Consider the following 22,244-nt stretch of genomic DNA (forward strand, 5'->3'; position numbering starts at 1 on the left):
GGGAAGACTGCTGCTAGTTCTGTTGATGACTCCGCCTTCCCTGCTCTCACCTCGTGTACACATATCACACAGTGCTCAGTGAACTTCCCAAGTGCTCCGTGCTGGCTAATTAGCCTATCAATAAAAGCAGGCTAATTCAAAAACTGCTAGGAGGATCAATAAATAGAAGGTATGTCTGGAATAGCCTTTCTAAAGGCTATACAAATATATGCTTAGTTAAAAATGAGTTTTCCCAATGAGACTTTCTAAAGCTGATTTTCTTAGCAGCCAGATTGAACGGTGTGTTTATTATGCCACCTCCCCTACAACACTGGTTTAACAGAGATAATGATGGTACATGGATGTGGTGGTAGACTCCCTTATAAATGATAAACCCTTACACCTTGATCCTTTTTCTAATCATTGTCACTTGCAACTCAGAAATGATCTGCCTTGATTCTTTACAGAATGCATTGGTGCCTTTATCATTGAATAAATGTGTGACGTGTTCTTATCTTACTATCAGATGGGCTTTTCACTTCTTGTACCTGTAGAGATCACTGTATGTGTAAGATGAGCTGCCAGGCAAACCAGTAACTTCCTCCTCCATCTTAATAGAGACATGGCAGGGTTTATCCCGAACTTCTGTATTTAGGTTAAACTACTGCAGCATCATATCACAGAAGATATCAAGAACCAACAAAAAGTCATTGGAAAAAGATATATACCGTATATACTCGATTATAAGCCGACCCGAATATAAGCCGAGGCCCCTAATTTTACCACATAAAACTGGGAAAACCTATTGACTCGAGTATAAGCCGAGAAGGGGTAATGCAGCAGCTACTGGAAAATTTCAAAAATTAAAATAGTCGGAGCTTTGGGGTGCAGTAGTTGCTGGGGAGGGGGTGGGGGTATTTTAGTTGTCCATCTGCCCCTTCACTGAGCCTGGCTGAATATAGGGTATCTGCAGTGCTCCTATTAACCCCTTCCTGACGGAACAGGAGCTACTGTGATAACATATCACGCTGCAGCAGTTTAACCAGTTTCAAAGTTTGGTATAGCTTCACTATGTCTGTACATGGCCAGGACTAGTACATGTTTTGCAATTTTATTTACTGCCTTTTTGACAATTTTAAGCTGAAATATATAGAGATGTAAACTACAATGCAACTTTATGGACCACCAACCATGTCATCATTAAAGAGGTTGTCCAGGTTAAATACAACAAAATTAGCTGAGGCCCCAGGGAGGGGAGACAAATAAGTAAAAAAATATTATATATTTATAGCATTACTCACCTCTCTTAGGCTCTGTCACAACTCCATATTGTCTTCAGCAGTACTTACTGACATCATGGTACACTGAGGCCTGTGATTGGGCCTTAGATGCAAGTGTCACGACACTGTTTGAGCACTAAGTGCCTCAATTTCACGTGAGCAACCGAGACACAATCAGAGCCCTCAACGGTACCTGACATCAGTCAGAAGCACCCAAGACAGCGAAGACGGGCACAGGAGCCCAGGAAAGGCGAGTAACATTTTTTATGTTTGATCATCTCCCCTGGCCCTCCATTTATTATACGCTTGGGTTTGAAGAGACCTCAGAATATAAGTATAGCAGTTTTGATTGGGGCTGAACAAAATTGCAAGTAGAACCTCACAAATATTATAATGTCCAAACCAATTTGGTTATTTTTCCTTTAATCGCCCAGCCCTTCCCAACACTTAGATCTATGCTATAGCTGCTTGTCCTACTGAACAAGCCATAGACACATATCAGGAATCAGGCACACGTTCACTAAGTAACTGAATTAGAGAATAATGGACGTCCGTGCCTACAGTCTCGACAAGATGTGTGGAGGAAATTGAAGAGCAAAAGTAGTATTTACTGCCGTTTTATTACACAGGCCTCTTCCTCAAGGCACTATTACTATAAAAACATAATTCCCAAAACTATTTTACAATAAAATACAGAAAAAGCCATCTCCGGTATTCTGGTCCTGCGTCATCACCTTCGTAAACGCAGGAAAAAGGCGTGTTTACATTCCTTGCTGTCTATGGGGTAGTACTTGTCATAAAAGTCTAGGATGTACTCCTCAGTCTTAAATCCAAACTTCTGGTACAGCAGCATCGCCGAATTGTTGGCAGAAACATGTAGAGTGACATCTTTCCCCATGCAGGTCTGCCAAGAAGAGAAATAAATGGGAAGAGTTTAGCATTTCATAATATTAAAGGTATAAAGGCGGCTAAAACATGAACCCATCAGTTTAAGTAGGACTGGCCACCTTCTAATGTGGATTGCGGCCTCCTGACCCTGCAAGTAATAGAAGTGTGGGACATACTGAATTGCAACATCCTGATCCTTTTGCTCAGGGAAAGATAAGCTACTGCCTGGGGTGTGGCAGTGAATTTATCCCCTCTCCCGATTCCTAACAAATGCACACTAGGCTTAGCCAAGTATACAAGTGTGTCGTCACATTAGGAGAGGTAACGGTCGCCCGAACCAGTGTCTAATGTGTATGGCCAGCTTAAGGGGCCATGGCTACAGACACACTTTGCACGTTTTATAAAAGCAATACATGTGCAAATGTGAAAAAGTGGCAACAAAGACTAAAAGCATCAAATGCAGGTGTAAAGTACCAGGAAAGGCAGGTAACGGCGACCGGCTACAGTGCAGCATTTGTGTCAGACAGTGTATGCGCAGCAACTTACTATGAGAAAAGGCAGGCATGAATAACAGACATTACCCTTAGGCTGAGTTTACACTGAGTCTTTTGGTCAGGAATCCTCTTCAAAATTATCCTCCCAAAAAAAAAAAAAACCCTCCCAATAGAGTTCTATTGGGAGGCTTTTTTTGGAGGCCGATTTTGAGGTGGATTCCTGACCATAAAACTGTGAACTTACTGACCATGAGAGCAGGATATGAGATATGAGAGAAGCTGAGCTCTGTGATAATTCTGGTTGGTTGTATAAACCAATTTAAGTGGAGTAAATCCTGACAGAATTTCTTGGAGAGACAGAGCGTCCCTTTTACCCCTCACACACAGTGATTGTACACAGACGGCCGTCATACATTTATAAAGGGAAATCTGTCAATTCTCCTTTGTGGGCAGAGTAAGCAGGACTCTCACTGTCTCCTAGGAGTCCTGTCAGGATTTATTCTGCTTTTTATTAAGAGAGTCTGCTCCAAGTCATACAAGCTAATATAGGATATCCATCATGTACTACTCTCAAAAAGACAACAGAAGACACTTGATGGCCTTGCGTTAACTGTGGTGGATTCTAACATTGTATAAGACAGAAGGCAATGGCACTTAGTATTTGGCAACATTCATTTCGATACAACTAAATGGTATTGGACACTCAAAGGGTCACATATACTAAAAGTGCTTTGGAGAAAAAGGGACTTAAAATTTTGCTACTCTGGTTCTTTTAGCAGATAATCTATGAAGATATGGTATGGAGATAACATGGAGATACAGAAATTTGAAGTCTTTTTTTAAAACATCATAGGAGTTCCAGGTTACCTGAATAAGATGGTAGATCATGAATGTTCCTATGCCAGCTCGCCTCCAATCCGGATGGACAAATAGAAATGAAATATAGGCTTCATTGTATTTAACATCGGGCACCATGAAGCCAAAAGCAATAATAACCTTCTTGTACAGGACCACCACACTGAAGTCTGGGTACTGCAAACACTCTGAAACATCTACACCTAGAGACACAAGGAACACCACCGGTTATATTATAGTACCATTTCAAGTGTGCTTTCATCACCAAATATCATTTCACACTGCATTATAAACATCCATTTCATAGGAGGAGAGCAACAGGCATTAATGTTAGTAGGGTGACGAACATAGATGGAGCCCCCCCGTGTCCATTCCTATTGATGCTATTATGTAAAAACAGGAGTGAAGGAAGCTTTTTTTCGTTTTTTTTTTTTTTTATACAACGCTGAACAAAGATGGACACCAGATGGAGTGGGCTCCATCTGCAATCAATCACTTAATGTTCATTGCTCTCATCCCTCATCAGAGGAGTGCAACAGACATTAATAATGGTAGTGTGAAGGCTCCATAGCATTACGAATATTTTACATTAATCTTATATTGATGCTGTGTTATGGCCTGTGCAGTATACAAATTCTATGGGTTGTTACTGGAAACAGTCACCGCACTGCAGACAGGAGCCCCCTTAAAGAGGACCTTTCATGGTCCGGGGCACAGGCAGTTCTATATACTGCTGGAAAGCAGACAGTGCGCTGAATTCAGCGCACTCGGCTTTCCCAATCTTTGCCTTGGGTAAAGAGCCATCGGTCCCGGTACCGTAGCTCTTCACAGTCAGAAGGGCGTTCCTGACAGTCTGTCAGGTACGTCCTTCTTCACAGCAGCGCCTATCGCGCTGTACAGTGTGAGCGGGGAGGAATGCCCCCTCCCTCTGCTCACAGTGCTCATCCATAGACAAGTATTATCAGGAGGGGAGGGGGCGTTCCTCCCCGCTCACACTGTACAGCGCTATTGGCGCTGCTGTGAAGAAGGACGTACCTGACAGACTGTCAGGAGCGCCCTTCTGACTGTGAAGAGCTACGGTATCGGCGCCGATAACTCTTTACCCGGGGCACAGATCGGGAAAGCCGACAGTGCGCTAAATTCAGAGCACTGTCGGCTTTCCAGCAGTATATAGAACTGCCAGTGCCCTGGACCATGAAAGGTCCTCTTTAAAAGTGTACTTTAGGCTAGGGCTGCACAGCGATTTTGGCCACGATTCCCATTGTGTGATCAGAGATCACCAGGTCACCTTGTGTCTCCTTTACTAATTTTTTTTTGAAGAGTTATATTGGAGTCTTCTAGTGTGCTACAACCGCACTTAACACTCTACACTTAACACTAATCAACTTTTTTTCTGACTCCAAGTCACAGTCTTTGCACACTAGGGGTCACAATATTATATTCAATAATATTTGTCAAGGAGTCACAGGGTTAACCTGGCCACCTTTGGTCTTGCAATAGAAGTCGCAGCTAATGTCACCGTGTAGTCCTAGCTCAAACCTTTACACAAATTACACTTTCCTGGCCGCATTTTTGTTACTAATAAATGTTGTAATGAACTTTATCAATTCCTTTCGGTGTAACCCTGCAAGTCTTTCCTGTATTTCCCTATTGCCAGCTGAATTCTATACACCACTTTTCTCTGTAGTATGGGGAGGCAGGTTGAGGAGGTCACTTTAAACCGTTATATCTTGAATACTGTAAAATGTAGAACAATGCTTTCTAGTCTTTTATTTGGCACCATCTCTAGAGATATTGCAGATTGAAAACATTGTCGGGATTAGGAACAGCCGCATACAAATACGCCATTCCCACCTGGCGATACCACTGGAAATATTGCCGGTGGAACTGTCATGCTGTGAGATCAGACTCACATCTTATCTCATATGACACTAAAATCATTGTTCTAGGAGTCATAATACTTGAGATTTAACAGTGTGAAGTGCATATTGCTTGGCAAAGACTTTAGAAAATGCAGAATAAGACATCGGGTTCTTTGCAGACTTTGAGGCAGCTGGGCATACTGAGATAGTGGAGCTCAGGCTTCTAGTAAAATACTCAAGTCTGGCTCCAAGAACAGCTAGCCATAAGTATTATGCAGTACATCCCACCATTTTCTTACCTGGCCAGAAGAATTCCTGGCATATGGAGTTGATTGAGGGGATGTGGCCTGGACGGACATAGCAATAGTCAATGGGAGACTCTGGTTCTGGTACCCAGCTGGGATCCGTTCTGTGGGCATAGGCCTTGATCTGAGCCAAAAGGAGTAGCCTACATGGCTTGGTCTCATAGTCACGTCTGATCAAGAAAGAGAAAGATAAATCAAGTTTTTTTTCGTCAGACTAGCTGATGTCTGTACAGGTGTGTAACAATAATATACAGAAGGAACCTTGTGAAAGTGAATCATATCTATCCCATCTGCTATGTCCTATCCTGTGAAAAAAAGCTAACAAAGTTATAAAACTATGAAACTGGAAGGGGGCAAATATGACAGATTGCAGGCTTTGGACCCCTGAACTCCAGCATAAGGACATGCTGGTGGTTTAGCCGCCTCAACCCTGGTGACAGGCTCGCTTTACAACCTTGGCTGCCCCAAGAGCCAACGCTCTTGTGGTCCCCCAATAGTCTTTGGTTACATATCATAAACCAAACCAGCACATGATGCTGCAACCAATCACTGGCCACATTGGTGACATGACTACAAAGGCTAGTGATGGGCTACAGCAGTCATAAGAATGGTAAGTCATTGCTGACAGCATGTAAATAAAGGCCCATGGGGAAACCACCAGAGCATCAGTGCTAGAGGAATATGGGATTTGAGAAGTGAGCACGGTCTGGTTTTATTATATTTGCTGCTACATTATTTTGTTTAGCTTTGGGTAATCTCTTTTAAAGGATTTTCCAGGGTTGGGGGAAGGGAATCATACTCACCTGTCCCTGGTGCTCTGAAGTCCTTCTAGCGCGGTCCGGTCCTGCTGCTCCAGCGTCTTCTCAAAGTGAAACTGCTCACCGACAGCGATGTCCCGGATAACTTCTGCTGAAACCAGTAATTGGTCTCGGTGGTCACATGACTGTTGAGCCCAATCAGCAGCCTTAGGAAGAGACCCAGGATGTCACATGTAGTGACATCACATAGCCTTCATTGAGGCCGGCAATTGGCCTCAGCGGTCACATGTTGCAGGGATTTCTGCCGGTAGATAATGAACAGAGGAACGGACCACAGTGAAAGGCAACAGAGCACTATGGAAAGGGGAGTAGAATTTTTTTTTTCTTCCTTTCACTGCCCCCGACCGATTTAGAAAATAAACTGTCCATTTTTGCCTCAACAACCCCTTTAATAGGGACAGTACAACACGCAGACTGGTACAACCAGCCAGGACAAACACACCTTTATTGTTCTTATCTAGAAAGATACCAAACATTCTGTACATTACTGAGATAAAGCCATAGAACGAGAGCAACGAGGAAATGAAAAGCCTTCAGTCTGAAAGGACACAACCATAACGTCACCCAGAGAAATCCTTTCTATATTAAAGGGAGCAGAATTTTATTAAATATCAGGTAAATCTGGCACAAACATGACATGCCAGCGTTATTTTAGTTTTAATTTTCATAGCGAATAGGATTTGCCAAGGGGGGTATGGTCACTTTAAATGGCTTTATCTCCCGGATTTACCACCTAGAAAAATGGTTCTAGTGTCGTAAGAAAAACTGGAAAGCTGAAACTCTGTTTTCATATGATGTCAAAACATGAGATAAAACACCAGATAAAACCACAGCTGGGAATGTGATTTCTATATCCAGCTTCTCCATACTGCATATCCAGTGTTTTACTCTGGCAGAAATCCCTGCCGCACGTAACCGCTTAGGCCAATTAGGCGCCTAAGGAAAGGACACAGGATGTCACTACAGGTCTGCTCACGTGCAGCAGGTACGTCTGCCAGAAGAAGACACTGGCGTGGCAGGACTAGACCACGCTGGTAGACACCGGAGCACCAGGGACATGTGAGTGGTAAATGGGTCTAAGGCCTGGCTTATATCTGCATTCGGTATTCTGTTCGGGGAGTCCGCTTGGGGACTCCCCCTAACAGAATACTGAACGCATTCACAAGCGGTGAGTTTATAAAAGCTTTCATAAGCTCACTGCTTGTCAATGTGTTCTGTATTCTGTTCGGGGGTTCCCATACAGACTCCCCGAACGGAATACCCAACGCAGATGTGAACCAGGCCTTAGTAGGATATCAAGCGTAGCAACATGCTTTGTTTTCTGTAAAGAGCCAGCTGCCCTCACCCAAACGTTGCGGTCTCTTCAAACAGCTGGGGGGCTGTGTGTTGCTCCCCACCTTCTCATCTAAAATTGATACCTAGTAAAAAGGATTGTCCAAAATTAGACAAACATGGCTGTATTCTTCCATAAACAGCGCCACACGTGACCACAGTCTGTGTTTGATATTGCAGCTTACCCATCCACCAGCCCCATCAATTAAATTACAGTAAGCTCAATGGCATACACAACCCAAGAACAGGTGTGGCACGGTTACTGAAAGAAAGCAGCCATGTTTATTAATCCTAGACAACCCCTTTAACTAGACAGTTCTGCCCCATCATTCCAGTGAACTGTAGGGTCTCAAGATCCAAATAACATAAACCTTGACATTAAGGGGTTAAACTACAATTTCCTGGTCAAAGCTTTCCCTGTTTTTGATTCTTTAGGTACATTTACTACACTAACCTATATAATACATTTGTCAGGCATTTTGTATGAACCATAAAACCACTGCTAGAAGTTAGCAAAACTAAAATTCCGTCATTCAGAAAGTTTATAATGTTAACCCTTACCTTATGTATGGCTTCAGAATGCGAGCAGTGTACGGGCTAACTATGCTGAGGTCAGCATCTTTATCGTCGGCTGCTCCAAGCCGATATAAGAAACGCACAGCGGAGTGGCGGACACTTTTGGCTGCAGGTACTGCAGTCTATAAAAAAAAAAAAAACCATACCATAAGTTAATAAGGTATAGTACGGTCTAATGCAAAGTGGGTGATATTATTAATCTTCATAAAACATGGATATCCATGAAGCTTACACTTGTTGGTTTTATACTGAAATTGGCGGAGAGAAAGGTCCTCCTTGTACGACTTCTCTGCCAATTATAAGCAAATTTTGCATCGGAGTCTTCTACAGAGACTCCAGCACAAGTGTGAATCCAGCCTTGGTTATATTCTGTATATTTTGAAGTATTTTTGGTAGGCACTAGTCCAAAGCTGTTTAGTCAATGCATAGCATCCATAACACGTGCCAATGCTATTCAGTAGGCAGTCTGAAGGTTCAAGTAAATCATAATGGATAGAAGAGTTACCCTTTAAAATGAATGAAACTATTGAAGGAGTTGTCCAAAAGTAGATAATGGCCTATGCTTAGGAGAAGTCATCAATTATCAATTACGTGGGAGGTCCAATACCTGAAACCCCCACCAATCAGCTACTGCAAATGAGCAGCGTGGGCTCCAAATGGGATCTGAGCTGCAGCACCCTGGGCATGGCCACTACACCGTGTACAGAGCCATCTGTTTCCATACACTATGCAGATCCACTAGCCACAGCAGCCAATTGGTGAGAGTGCCGGATGTCTAAAAAAGCTGTCTACTATTGAACAACCCCTTTAGTTTATTGCACAAAAAGCATGGACTATAAAACAGAACCTGCCAAGTTGATTTGGGCCCCTAAAATACCCACAGACCCTTATGGTTTAGCGGCGCACAGTCTATTCCTAACGCAGTCACTGACCTCTAGGAGAGAAAAGAAACCTTTAGAATTATCTAAAGAGGAGTCTGATAAGTCATTGGACTCATCTCCGCTGCTCTCAGCACCTGTTCAGTCATTCATTGAGGTCCAGGTTTCACTGTGCGTGAACTCAAAGGTCCAGGCCAACTACACAGACACCAGGAGTACAGCAGCCGGCTAAGCATAAAGATTTTGTGTGTGTGTGTGGGGGGGGGGGTTATTGCATGGACTCCATAAGGACCTGTGGCTAGGTTACAGTTTTAAGGATCTTCTCACCTGAAATCTGTCCAAGATACGCATGTCTTTGCTCATCGTCCTAAACTCAGGCCCAGTGGGTAGTGGCCGCAAAACTGACCCTTCCCTGGTTCCATAGACTCCTCCAACAAGCATCAGAGCAGCATTCACTGCCTGATCCAGGTCAAAAAGTGGCAAGTTTCTTTCACGCTTGGCCTTCCGTATAAGCAGCTTCCGCTTTAGTCTTCTGGCGTCTGGAGTCACGGCTATAGCATTAGGACAGGCCTCTAGTCTCTTTAAGAGCAGCTTTTCTTCATATAGGCTGATAGCATGGTACTGAGAGCTTTTGTTTTTATCCTTCTCTATGGGCTGAGGCCGCCTCTTATCTCGGGCTCTGTCCACAGACGGGCCCTTGTGCAATTCACTCTCCAACCGGTCCAGTTTCTCCTCTTCGCTCTCTATTTCTTGTTTCACATGCACAGATGACTTGAAATTCTTTTGACATATAGGGGTTGAGTGAGAGGTTTTGGGAGAAGGTATGTACTCCATCCCAGGATCGATGACACCATCAACATCCATCTCTTCATCATCTGAAATGATACAGGAAAGCAATTCATTCCCTTGAATAACACCAGACTGACAGACACTATATGAACACTATAATAGTATGGATATGACACAAATCCTGCACGTGATCTGAAAGCGAAAGTCGGAATTCCCCAAAATCTCCTTCAAAGTTATCTTGTTGGAAGCAGGTTAAGATATTCTCTGCCCTTCTTGGGCTTCACAGAACTTGGAGAAAAATTCCTGAATATGAAAGCTTCATGTAAGAAGATCACTGCCAGGAGAGTCACAAAGATTACTGGTGCTTTGAAGAGTGCGAGGGAGAACGCCATTAGGAAACCAGTATGGCCCTGGTAATGGTGCTATTAGAGTATCGGGGAGCCCAGCCATGAACGTTTTATACATCACCCTGCTAATGATATCCAAAGGGGAACTCCATGGGTGGATATGACAGGACTGGCTGACAGATACATCATGTTGTTCCCAATCAGAACTGCAGCTTCTTTAGTTTCAAGGCTGTTGGGAGGCAAAGTAATGGACCCTCACCCATCATAAAGTGAGGACATATTCTGACAAGTTGATCATATCCTATCTTTGATTCCTATCCCTTCTCTATAGTATTTATTTCATTTAGTGGCTGACCTGTCATAGAACTATGTAATGTAATGTAATATAATTTTATCTGTTCTCCTATTGTGGCTCCGATAAGGAGAGGTCACAGCGATTCTTGGGCCCGGTAAAGCATCAACCTTAATCCGGTAGCAGAGAACAAATGGTGGGGGTGGCAGCCCCTATTCACACTAAGGGGATTGACAGCCATATAATTATTCATTCTACCCTTTAATACTGTGGCCACCAGGTGGTGGGATGGGATTGGGGGGGGGGGGGGGTTTGGTGTCTCTGCTTTCCATATGAAGGACACACTTATTTCCACCGTAAAAAACTGTCACCAAAACAGTCACTATTGAACTATAACCATAGGCAGGAAGCTGGAATTCACATGATTAAAAAGTTTCGTCATCGGAGTCTCCCTTCAATGACTAAAACGCACATTGCCTGGCAGAGAGGTAGCTCAATGGTGATGTCCTCATTGCACCGAACAGATTAGTATACCAGAAAAGCGCTAATATCTTAGCAATGGTGGCACCGATGTGAAACAGAAAATAAAAAGTTTTATTTAGGTTAACCCCCGCTATCTGGCTATGCTTATAGGATTAATAGTGACAGACTCTCGTATTGAAGCCATTACCCAATACCCTGTCTTAGCACCAATATGATATAAAAAGGACTTAGGCAGTACTAGGCCGTAAGCCTAGCCTAAGTTTTGCCCAAAGAGAACAAGTCCAGTTACATGACAAACACTACTGGTTACCAAGCTCAAGCCAAAGAATCACCATAATCCAAACCACAATAGGGGTCAGACAGATCATATGGACTTTTACATTCACCCTATCGATTCCTACTGACAATCAGCCAGAAGACAAATATAGGACATGAGCCACTTGCCAGGGTTTAATAACATAATATGAAATCATCTTTATATACCAGTGATGGCGAACCTATGGCTCGCGTGCCAGAGAGGGCACGCAGAGCCCCCTCTGCTGGCACGCGTGCTGTCGCCCTGATCGCTCACTAACGGCGAATCCGATGCAGGATTCCCCGTTAGTGAGCGATCGCTGCCTTCAGCTGGTTGTGCAAATGCGCATCCAGCTGAAAGCTGTCAGTGTAGCTCAGTGTAGGCCACGCGTACTACGCGGCCTACACTGACTACAGAGTGTGACCTCTGAACAAGCGCGGGCGTGATGACGTAAGTCATCAGCGCGCGCAGTGAACAGAAGAGAGAACACCCGGCAGCTCTTCAGGTAACTATATTGTGTTTGTTTGCACTGTCAGGGGAGGGGGGCAACGGTGGACATTTCATGTTGTGTAGGAGGGGGCTACTGTAGACTTTCATGCTGTGTGGGTAGGGGGCTACTGTGGACCATTTTATGCTGTATGGGAGGGGGCTACTGTGGACCTTTCATGTTGTGTGGGAGGGGGCTACTGTAGACTTTCATGCTGTGCGGGTAGGGGGCTACTGTGGACCATTTTATGCTGCTACTGTGGATCTTTCATGCTCTGTGGGAGGGGGCTACTGTGGACCAGTTCATGTTGTGTGGGAGGGGGCTACTCTGGACCATTTCATGCTGTGTGGGAGGGGGCTACTGTGGACCATTTCATGTTGTGTGGGAGGGGGCTACTGTGGACCATTTCATGTTGTGTGGGAGGGGGCTACTGTGGACCATTTCATGTTGTGTAGGAGGGGGCTACTGTGGATCTTTCATGCTCTGTGGGAGGGGGCTACTGTGGACCATTTCATGCTCTGTGGGAGGGGGCTACTGTGGACCATTTCATGTTGTGTGGGAGGGGGCTACTGTGGACCATTTCATGTTGTGTGGGAGGGGGCTACTGTGGACCATTTCATGTTGTGTAGGAGGGGGCTACTGTGGATCTTTCATGCTCTGTGGGAGGGGGCTACTGTGGACCATTTCATGTTGTGTGGGAGGGGGCTATTGTGGACCATTTCATGTTGTGTGGGAGGGGGCTACTGTGGACCAGTTCATGTTGTGTGGGAGGGGGCTACTGTGGACCAGTTCATGTTGTGTGGGAGGGGGCTACTCTGGACCATTTCATGCTGTGTGGGAGGGGGCTACTGTGGACCATTTCATGTTGTGTAGGAGGGGGCTACTGTGGATCTTTCATGTTCTGTGGGAGGGGGCTACTGTGGACCAGTTCATGTTGTGTGGGAGGGGGCTACTGTGGACCAGTTCATGCTGTGTGGGAGGGGGCTACTGTGGACCAGTTCATGCTGTGTGGGAGGGGGCTACTGTGGACCAGTTCATGCTGTGTGGGAGGGGGCTACTGTGGAGTATACAGGTATAATCCTGTGTGGGGGCCACTGTGGGCCAGATTGTACTGTGGGGGGGGCCACTGAGGGGCAGATTGTACTGTGTGGGGGGCCACTGAGGGGCAGATTGTACTGTGTGGGGGGGCCACTGAGGGGCAGATTGTACTGTGTGGGGTCCCCTCACTATGTATATCACACAGTATTTGTTTTATAGCAGACGTGAAATTAGTACAGGATGTAATAACATTGCACGGTAACTATAAAACAGATCCTGTGCGATGTAAATAGTGAAAATTAATTGTTTAAAAGTACAGAATGCAGAGACCTTCACCTTTCAGTACAAGATCTGTAAAGCCCCAGTCACATGACTGTAATTTGTGGGTCCGCAATTGTGGACCCACAGAGTTTTAAGGTTAAATTGCCGTGTTGGCACTCCGTGATAATTTATTTGGTTTTGGGTTGCAGTTTAGGCACTCGGTCTCAAAAAGGTTCGCCATCACTGTTATATACCATTACAATTTTTGCAGAGGTTTTCCAACTTTAATTACAGAGTATCGAGTATAAGCCGACTCAAGTATAAGCCAAGGCCCCTAATTTTACCACAAAAAACTGGGAAAACTTATTGACTCGAGTATAAGCCGAGGGGGGGGGGGGGGGGAGATGCAGCAGCTACTGGAAAATTTCAAAAATTAAAATGGCCGGAGTTTTTGGGTGCAGTAGTTGCTGGGGAAGGGGAGGGGGCGTTTTGGTTGTCTGTCTGCCCCTTCCCTGAGCTTGAGGACTGTTTTTTTTTTTCCCCCCACTTGGATCTCAGCCTGGCTGACTATAGGGTATCTGCAGTGCTCCTATTAACCCCTTCCCGACGGAACAGGAGCACTGCAGATCCCCTATATTCAGTAGACCGGGCACTTTCCAACACAAGGATACCTAATGTGTATGTGTTTCACAGTAATTTTCTACTTTTATATGTATTCTAGGGAAAGGAGGGATTTAGAACTTCTATTTACTTTATTTTTTTATTATATTTTGTTTAAAGCTTCTTTTTTTTCCACTATTTTATGGGAGATTCTATACATTACTATTGCGGCTGGTCATAGACCCCCTCCACCACCAAAAGAGAAAAAAAATATTATTTTTTTTTTTATTTGCTTGACTCAAGTATAAGCCGTGGGGGGGCTTTTTCAGCACAAAAACTGTGCTGAAAAATTCGGCTTACACTCGAGTATATACGGTACATATGTCAAAGACTTGGCCTTTAATCTAGGTATAATGATCCCAAAGCCCATACTTCTTTTCTCCGGTCAGTTTTACGAATGGGGGTCATTCCCTTTACATAATGTTTGGTCAAGTCAATCATATATGTCAGAGTACACAGAAGACATTGACTGATATTCTGTACAGATATAAACCACCACAAGAACAGACTGACATTTGCCAAACACTGACAATGCTGTTAAGAAGTACAACACATATTATTACATTTTGCCATAAAGAATGGTTTCTGATCTATTACAAAAAAAAATGTAATAAAGGAAACCTGAGGAAAAAAAAAATATATAAAAATACATAACTCTTTTCCAGCATTTACTTTAAGACGAATGCTTAAACTACGTACGGTAGTTTATTTCTAAATATAATATACATAAAAAGTCTGGGAACTTGGTTTATTACGAATCCTAAGTTACAGCCTGTACTATAGTCCAGAGCTGTATTCATAATTCTTCTCCCATATTACACTTTCTGTAAAGATTAGAAACCATTCATGCTTACCATAAGGAAGTAGTATTACCTTGGGTATAATAAAGGATATATAAAATAGGTTCATTCTTATGACTGCTGTCAGGTATACTAACCATGAAATAAAGCTTGGGGTGGCATGACATCTGGAATAAGATCAGCCTCAGAGAGGAGACTCGGAGTTGCCGAGTGAGAAGCTGGCGTACCCGGACCGGAGAAATCCAAAGAAGGAGATGGAGATGGACTGGTCATGGGTGTCCGGTCTGAAGAGCTCATAGAGGAGAAGTCTATCACTTCCCCCTTCTCAAGGACCATATCTGAGCGGCGGCTTCGTTGGCTGGAGAATGTGACAGGAGTAGAGCATGAGCTGCGGTCCACAAATCCAGAGGCTTCTTTCTGGGCCCTCCTGATGTCTTTAGCTTCTTGGGTACGGGATCTCTTTTCTTTTAGCTCTATAGCAGACTCTACCAGGTTTCCTCTAGATCTCTTTCTGAGTCCTTCTACTGTGATCACTGGGTCCAAGCTAGACTTACCAGGAGCTAGAGAAATCATAATACACAGTCCACAAAACCACTAAGTTGTGCCATCATAATATTCTATCATCCCTAAAATTAAAGGGGTGTTGTGCTACTTATAAGTGTAGCTCAATAGACTGCAAACTGAAAATAATGACACGATGGATTAGAGACTCTGTTTGGTGCTTCTTGCTTTTCCAGAACTTTCTAACTACTGTAATGTAATATTATGCTTGCTGTGGGGTTTCCAATGTAAGGACCACCATCTTGTGAAAAGTCATGTGTCAGATGACCTCCACTCTTGAGTAAATCAGTTGATGCTGAAGACCCCACAGTAACCATGGTGCCATGGTGGGCAAATGACTGCAATGGGTTCAAGAGATGGAGAGAAAAACAAAACAAAAAAAAAACACCCTATTTTTAAGCAACCGTCTCTAGCCAGGGCATACATATGGGTAGGCGGGAATTGGTAAGGACAAGCAGATCATGTGCCAACCCTCTTTTTGTATTTAGATACAGAGTGAGGGCAGTGAATTGAATCTGTGCCCCTGGTAACAAGGCCTAGTTACAGCTCTGCCCAACCTAGTGTATTTCTGTAAGCACAACATAGTCATAGTCTGGAGACATATTAACCCACTTGGCACTGCAGAAAATTACTACATTTTCTTACGTTCCTCCATACCATCCAAAATCTATAACTTTTAAAATGATCAGTTGACGTAGGCATATGAGGGCTTGTTTTCTGCAGAAAAACTATGCATCATCCTATTCTGACACTTATAACGTTTATATGTTTTTTTTCTACAGAGCTGGGTAAGGGCCATTTTTGCAGGATGAGCTGTTTTTCTTGTTGCCATTATGGGTACATATAGGTTTCTTTCACCTTTTAATAATTTTTGGGGGGCAATAGGAGGAGGAAACCTGGAAAATTGAACATTTTTATTTTAGCGCACAGGGTAAATGCTAGGAAGTTTGAAGTCTCATACAATATACTGCAATGCTTCTGTCCGGTAACAAACACCTTCAATACAGCCTGCGGAACGCTCGGTATTGAGTTAGGACAAGAGACTTGAAGGGCATTGATATACTTCTGGATGTCATGACAAGCGATTGCTGCCCCCCACCCCTAAGGGCATAGTAGAGGGCAGTGATTGGCTTCAAGATGGCAGCTCCCACACACCACAACAACCTAAATGCAGCAGTCACAGTTGGCACCCAGAGTTTATTTATTTGGAGAACTCAGCCCAAGAGCCCTTTGCCATGTATCTTTAAATGAAATGCAGGGAAGAGTCTTCAGTTTTTCTTCTAACTTTCCTCTATACTTGTGTGCGATTACTAGATTGTAGGCCCTCGCGGGCAGGGCCCTCTACCCCACTGTGCCAGTCGGTCACTGTTAGTATTTTATCTACCTGTATATTTTGTGTATTGTATGTAACCCCCAAATGTAAAGTTGTACTTGTTCAGAGGACCTGTAAGCTTCAATCTTGTTACAATCTCTTCAATTTCAGATTGACTGAAGTGAAGAAATACAAGCAATACGTACTGAAGAAAATAGCACCAAATATACTATGGCATGTTATTACATGTTTGCAATATTGTTAATGTGAGAGTCTTATTGTGGGCAGTGCATGTGCCCATATTTCAGAACTCCTACTGAAAGCATCACAGGCAGGGCTGTTAAAGGGGCTCTATCAGCAAAATTATGCTGTATGAGCCCCACATATGCGTGAACAGCCTTTAGAAAGGCCATTCAGGAACCGCTAATCTAATTTTTAACCCCCTGCCCGTTTTAAAATAAAACTATAAAAACATATATGTAAATCATACCTGAACGTGCATGCTGGGCGGTTGTGCACGATCCGACGTCATCTTTGGTCCCTCCTTCTTCTACCAGCGACGTCCTCCTGTCCTGGCTCTTCTCCGCCTTCATCTTCTGTTTTTCCGGCAGGTTGTGTTCAAATCCCACGTGTGCGCAGTAGCTCACGCGCTGCCGCCATTTTTGTTGTAGTTCTAAGTATCCTTAGAACTACGCGAGCATGCGCAGTACGTTCGCAAATATCTTCATATCCGGAAGAAAAGAAGATGAAGGCGGAGAGGAGCCAGGACCGGAGGATGTCGCTGAAAGAAGGAGGGACCGAAGATGACGTCGGATCGTGCACGACCGCCCAGCATGCACGTTCAGGTATGATTTACATATATGTTTTTATAGTTTTATTTTAAAACCAGCAGGGGGTTTAAAATAAGATTAGCGGTGCCTGAATAGCCTTTTTAAAGGCTATCCATGCCTATGTGGGGCTCATACAGCAAAATTTTGCTGATAGAGCCCCTCTAAGTCACTGATTGGGACCACTGTTCTATCTATCTATCTATCTATCTATCTATCTATCTATCTATCTATCTATCTATCTATCTAGTCCATAAGTGTCATTATTTTCACGCTTAAAATCTATTAAGTTTGATTTTTAATATACATCACATATTTGATATGTATCAATTAACATTATACATATAAACATTGGGAAGAAGGAAAGAAGGTAAAAGCAAGTACCCCAATGAAACACTCGCTTTAGTAAGAGACCTCCATCACTGCTGAAACCAGGAGGTTGGAGTGTCTATCACTTAGAATTATTGCCTATTGATAGCCAATGGACTGTTAGCAAAACCATAATCAAGAAGGAGTAGTTAGGAGAAAGAGGTTAGACTGCATAATACCACCTGGACATGAAAACACAGCTTCTGTGGAATATCCAGCAACGTACTTTTTCCTGAATGAACAATACTTTTGGTCACTAATTTGGGATGAGGATATTAATCTGACATTGGTAAATCTAAGCAAGTTTCAGCTGCTTAAGAGCAAAGCATAGCATTGAGGACCCCCAAATGACCATCAGAATTTGGGACCATAGATTTATGTACCTGTCTGGATATTCAATTTGAAACTGGATTTTCAGGCGATAGAGTAAAACGATTGACATTTGTGACCAGACATTAAGAAGTTAGTAGAGTGGTTATGGACAACACATGGACACTTGCTTGGGGTGACATTTATATACATACTTTTTAATTTTTGTGAAGATATATACTTGTCTCCTTCTGGTTTCAGAGCAGGCGGTTTGTTGTGAACAAGCTTCCACCACCCCGGTTCTCCAAACTCCTGGGCTCCAGATTTGAAAAACATGGGACTGCCCACAGAGAGACATCCTGCAACTGTGCTCCACCAGGTCGAGGTCTTCTTCCTGCAACAAAGACATGTAAGAGGACTTACCAGACACACCTTCACATTCAACGAGTTTTCTATATTTTCATGACTATGAAAATTGTAGATTCACACTGAAGGCATCAAAACTATGAATTAACACATGTGGAATTATATACTTAAAAAAAAGTCTGAAACAACTGAAAATATTTCGTATATTCTAGGTTCTTCAAAGTAGCGATAGATAGATAGATAGATAGATAGATAGATAGATAGATAGATAGATAGATAGATAGATACGGTACTTAAAGGTTTACACTTTTAAGAACTCTTACCAAGGCTTCACTGCCCATGTGGTAACTATAGGCATTTTTGTTAATAATCCTGAATACAAAGGATATCTGGGACATGAGGTTACTGGTCCATAAGGACCTGCTTTGCTTTAATGTCCCAAACAGACCTAACCAGTTCTCTTTATTGGGTTATATAAAAGAGAAGTAGATGTTCCAGAAATGTCAACAGTACTGGACAACCCCTTTAGGCTGAGGCCCCACGTTGCAGAAACAGTTTTTTTTTGTTGTAGATTTTGTTGCGATTTTTCGAGCCAAAGCCAAGAATGTGTACAAGGGGAAATATATAAAAAGCTTCTACCTTTTGTTCAATCCACTCCTGCCTTTGGCTCAAAAAAAAAAAAAGCCACGTATCAAAATCTGCAACAAAAAAAGCTACGTTTCCGTAAAGTGGGGCCTCAGCCTGAAACAGCAAAATATATTGCAGGAAGCAATAACCCGATTTTATTTTGACACTTTGCTTTTCATTTCAACTTTAACAAATAAAAAGAAATATTCAAGACCAATGGAGACTTAGGAAGTGTTCTACGGACATTTTAATACCAGGCAAAAGTACACCAAATTTTTGTCTACATATGGTATGAATTATGGTATGAACCAAAAACCTGTTTTATTCTCAATGCGATGAAGGAGAAAAAATAAAATAAAATTGTTTCTGTATTTAGATGGGGACCGGGGTTACAATATGACCTATCAACATCTCCATGAAGTCTGGACATAGTCTCTGGGGTTTATCCTCCTTGCAGATGACTGTATGAATGGTCAGGGCGCTATGCAGGTTTTTCTCGGATAGCACACTGACCCATTCGTTTCTATGGGCCTATACACGACCCTGAATGACAATCCAGGCCGACAATCCAGGCTGCAAAATATGGAACAGGTTCCTATTCACTGAATGAAAGGGGTTGCAGAAGCGTGGCCAGTGCACGGGTGGCACACAAGTGACATTCCCGTGTCCCCCATGCCCTTCATTCACAGCTGCCAGTTAGCACATGGTCATGTCCAACCGGCCTAACTCATAGGTTAATAGGTTTTCTGTGAGACTGGACTTGGTGCATTTAGGAAAGGGAATTAAATAAACCCCACTAGGAACAGGGAGTGATGTCCACTTCTGTACGGCACAGCTGAATAGGTTAGTGACAATAAAATGGGTACAGCTGATGGTGTAATAAATATGTAGATAATATCCAATTCTCTGTCAAAACCCATGCAGCAGATTTATGGCCATAAACATTAATAATGTTGTTTAACATGTATGTTGCTCTCCCAACTTTCCACCAAATACACAATATTGGTGAAACGAAGGATTGGACATGTTACATTGCAATGCCCAATACTCGGATTCTCAGAGAAATGCCACCACCTCTAGCATCCAGAGGCGTAACTTGAAGTCCCTGAGTCCCAATGCAAAAAATGTAACGGGGACCCTATCTACTATTTGCTGTCTATAATACAGGTGTCTTATGTTGTGGAAAAGAGTTTGTACCCCTGAGGCTTCAGGGCCTGTTAGCGATACCTAGCTCGGCACCCCTACTAGCAGCATCTTATTCCTCTCTGTCAAGAATAGCTGCCACCCTACAGCTATTGAAAAAATATGGCCGAACACACACATTCATTTCACAACCTCCATTAAAGTGTATTCTGTGACTCCGAACATTCACCTATTTCCCAGTAAGAAGGTCCAGTGCTTCTCTATAAATGAACAGATGTCCTCCTTCCATCTGAAGTACCCCTGGCGGCCGGATCCTTCCAGTGATAAGTTGTACATGGCTAACATTACAACCTACAAGGTGGAAGAAGAAAAAAAAAAATATAATATAGTTTAGGTATCTGAACCAGTGCTGGATATCATAAGAGCATACTATTAGTAAAAGTCACTAAATGTCATGGGGTACACAAACTTACCTGCTGCCAAGTTAGCCTTAAACGCTCAAACTGCTCTTTCCCATCCTCGGAGCAGTCACTACATGTTAATTTAAAGAAATTGTCTCCTTTCAGGTGACTTGGGGGATCACTTCTCAGCTGACCTGCAAAAGGACAACAAAGTGACTGGAGGAACTATATACAGTAAATATACAGGGAGCGCTTGGATTCAAAAAGTTTTTTTGAACGGCAAATTTGGAGCTAGTTGTTACAGTGTCTGGTACTGGATCAACTTCATCAAGGGTCGGAATGGATGTGGCCAGCCGAGTCCTACTATTGGGATCCCCACAAATTACCAGTATGGGACTCCAACACCACATGCCTCTTCCTTATCACGATGGGGTGCGTAGGAATGATATCAATTAGAGTGTAAGTGCTGGAACTTTCAGCATATTTTTCAATATTTAGCACCTCTGCTGTGGATATGTAATACAAGTTGTAATTAGAGATGAGCGAGTACTGTTCGGATCAGCCGATCCGAACAGCACGCACCATAGAAATGAATGGATGCACCTGGTACTTCTGCTTTGACGCCGGCCGTCCGCTTAAACTCCTGCGTGCCGGCTACGTCCATTCATTTCTGAATCCGGCTGATCCGAACAGTACTCGCTCATCTCTAGTTGTAATGAATAAACCCTTAGCAGAATGGAGATGACAAAAGGAGTCCAAAGATTCAATTGTACCTGCTTTCTGTAGCATTTTGTCTGCTATGCGATTCTGTCCGGTACAAGAGACAAAATAAACGGATCTGTTCAAGTAGAAGTATAATTTCTAGGCATTCAGATGAATACCACAAAAGAAAAGCCCAGAGGAAGACTAAACATAATATGAACCGAACATAACCATCTACTGAAACTGTCCTAAGGGCATATCATAGATGACTGCTGCAACCCCACATTCTCCTCTAGGATCCATGCATATGACAGTGAAAAAATGATATGTAAAGGACTTTTGTTTTAATGCATTTTTAAGCCATATTCAGATGACTTATACATAAGATTAATGTGTAAAAAGGTACACTAAGGGCTATGGGATACACAGAAACAGTACAAATTTGGAATTGGAGTGGTGCCAGCAGCTGGATCTGCAATACACAGAACCCTCTTACTGGGATGAGATGTGCCATTATCTGCTTTTACTGGAAAAATCCATTTAAATAGAAAAATAAAGGCTTACTTGCTGGAATCCATTTTTGACATTTGTCACAATGAAACGGCATCTCCTCCATCCATGGTGGGTCTATGTCATCACCAACATCACTATTCAGTGAATCACCGCTTTGATCATGGGACAAGTCAATAGATGCCTGATCTTCAGACTCTACCAGCAAGAGGGTCTCCCCTTCCACTTCCCCCTCCTCCAAGCCCTCAGAGGCAGATGTTCTAGTAGCATCATCGTCCACAGGCGTGATATGAGCAGAAGTATCCATTGTCTTTGCACAGCAAAATATGAAATTCAACAGGAGCAAATCTATCTAGTATATGTCCAATGATCTGCCAACATCAAGCAAAACCCAGCAG

At 43.2% G+C, this 22,244-nt stretch overlaps 1 protein-coding gene across 2 annotated transcripts; it reads right to left on the minus strand.

Moving 5' to 3' along the window:
* Positions 1-1,907: 1,907 nt before the first annotated feature.
* KAT14 (lysine acetyltransferase 14) lies at positions 1,908-22,154 on the minus strand. 2 transcript variants are annotated; one of them, XM_075267513.1, is made up of 10 exons: positions 21,901-22,154; positions 20,707-20,828; positions 20,463-20,584; positions 18,313-18,491; positions 14,857-15,279; positions 9,595-10,142; positions 8,375-8,511; positions 5,658-5,833; positions 3,509-3,699; positions 1,908-2,163 (listed from the first exon to the last, which is right to left on the minus strand). In XM_075267513.1, the coding sequence occupies exons 1-10, from the start codon at positions 22,151-22,153 to the stop codon at positions 1,990-1,992; spliced, it is 2,325 nt and encodes a 774-aa protein (XP_075123614.1). In that variant the 5' UTR covers position 22,154; the 3' UTR covers positions 1,908-1,989. The 2 variants fall into 2 exon arrangements, with proteins under 2 accessions (XP_075123614.1, XP_075123615.1); XM_075267514.1 differs by lacking the exon at positions 14,857-15,279.
* Positions 22,155-22,244: the final 90 nt, after the last annotated feature.

The sequence above is a fragment of the Leptodactylus fuscus genome, chromosome 3, assembly GCF_031893055.1.
Source record: "Leptodactylus fuscus isolate aLepFus1 chromosome 3, aLepFus1.hap2, whole genome shotgun sequence".
NCBI lineage: Eukaryota > Metazoa > Chordata > Amphibia > Anura > Leptodactylidae > Leptodactylus > Leptodactylus fuscus.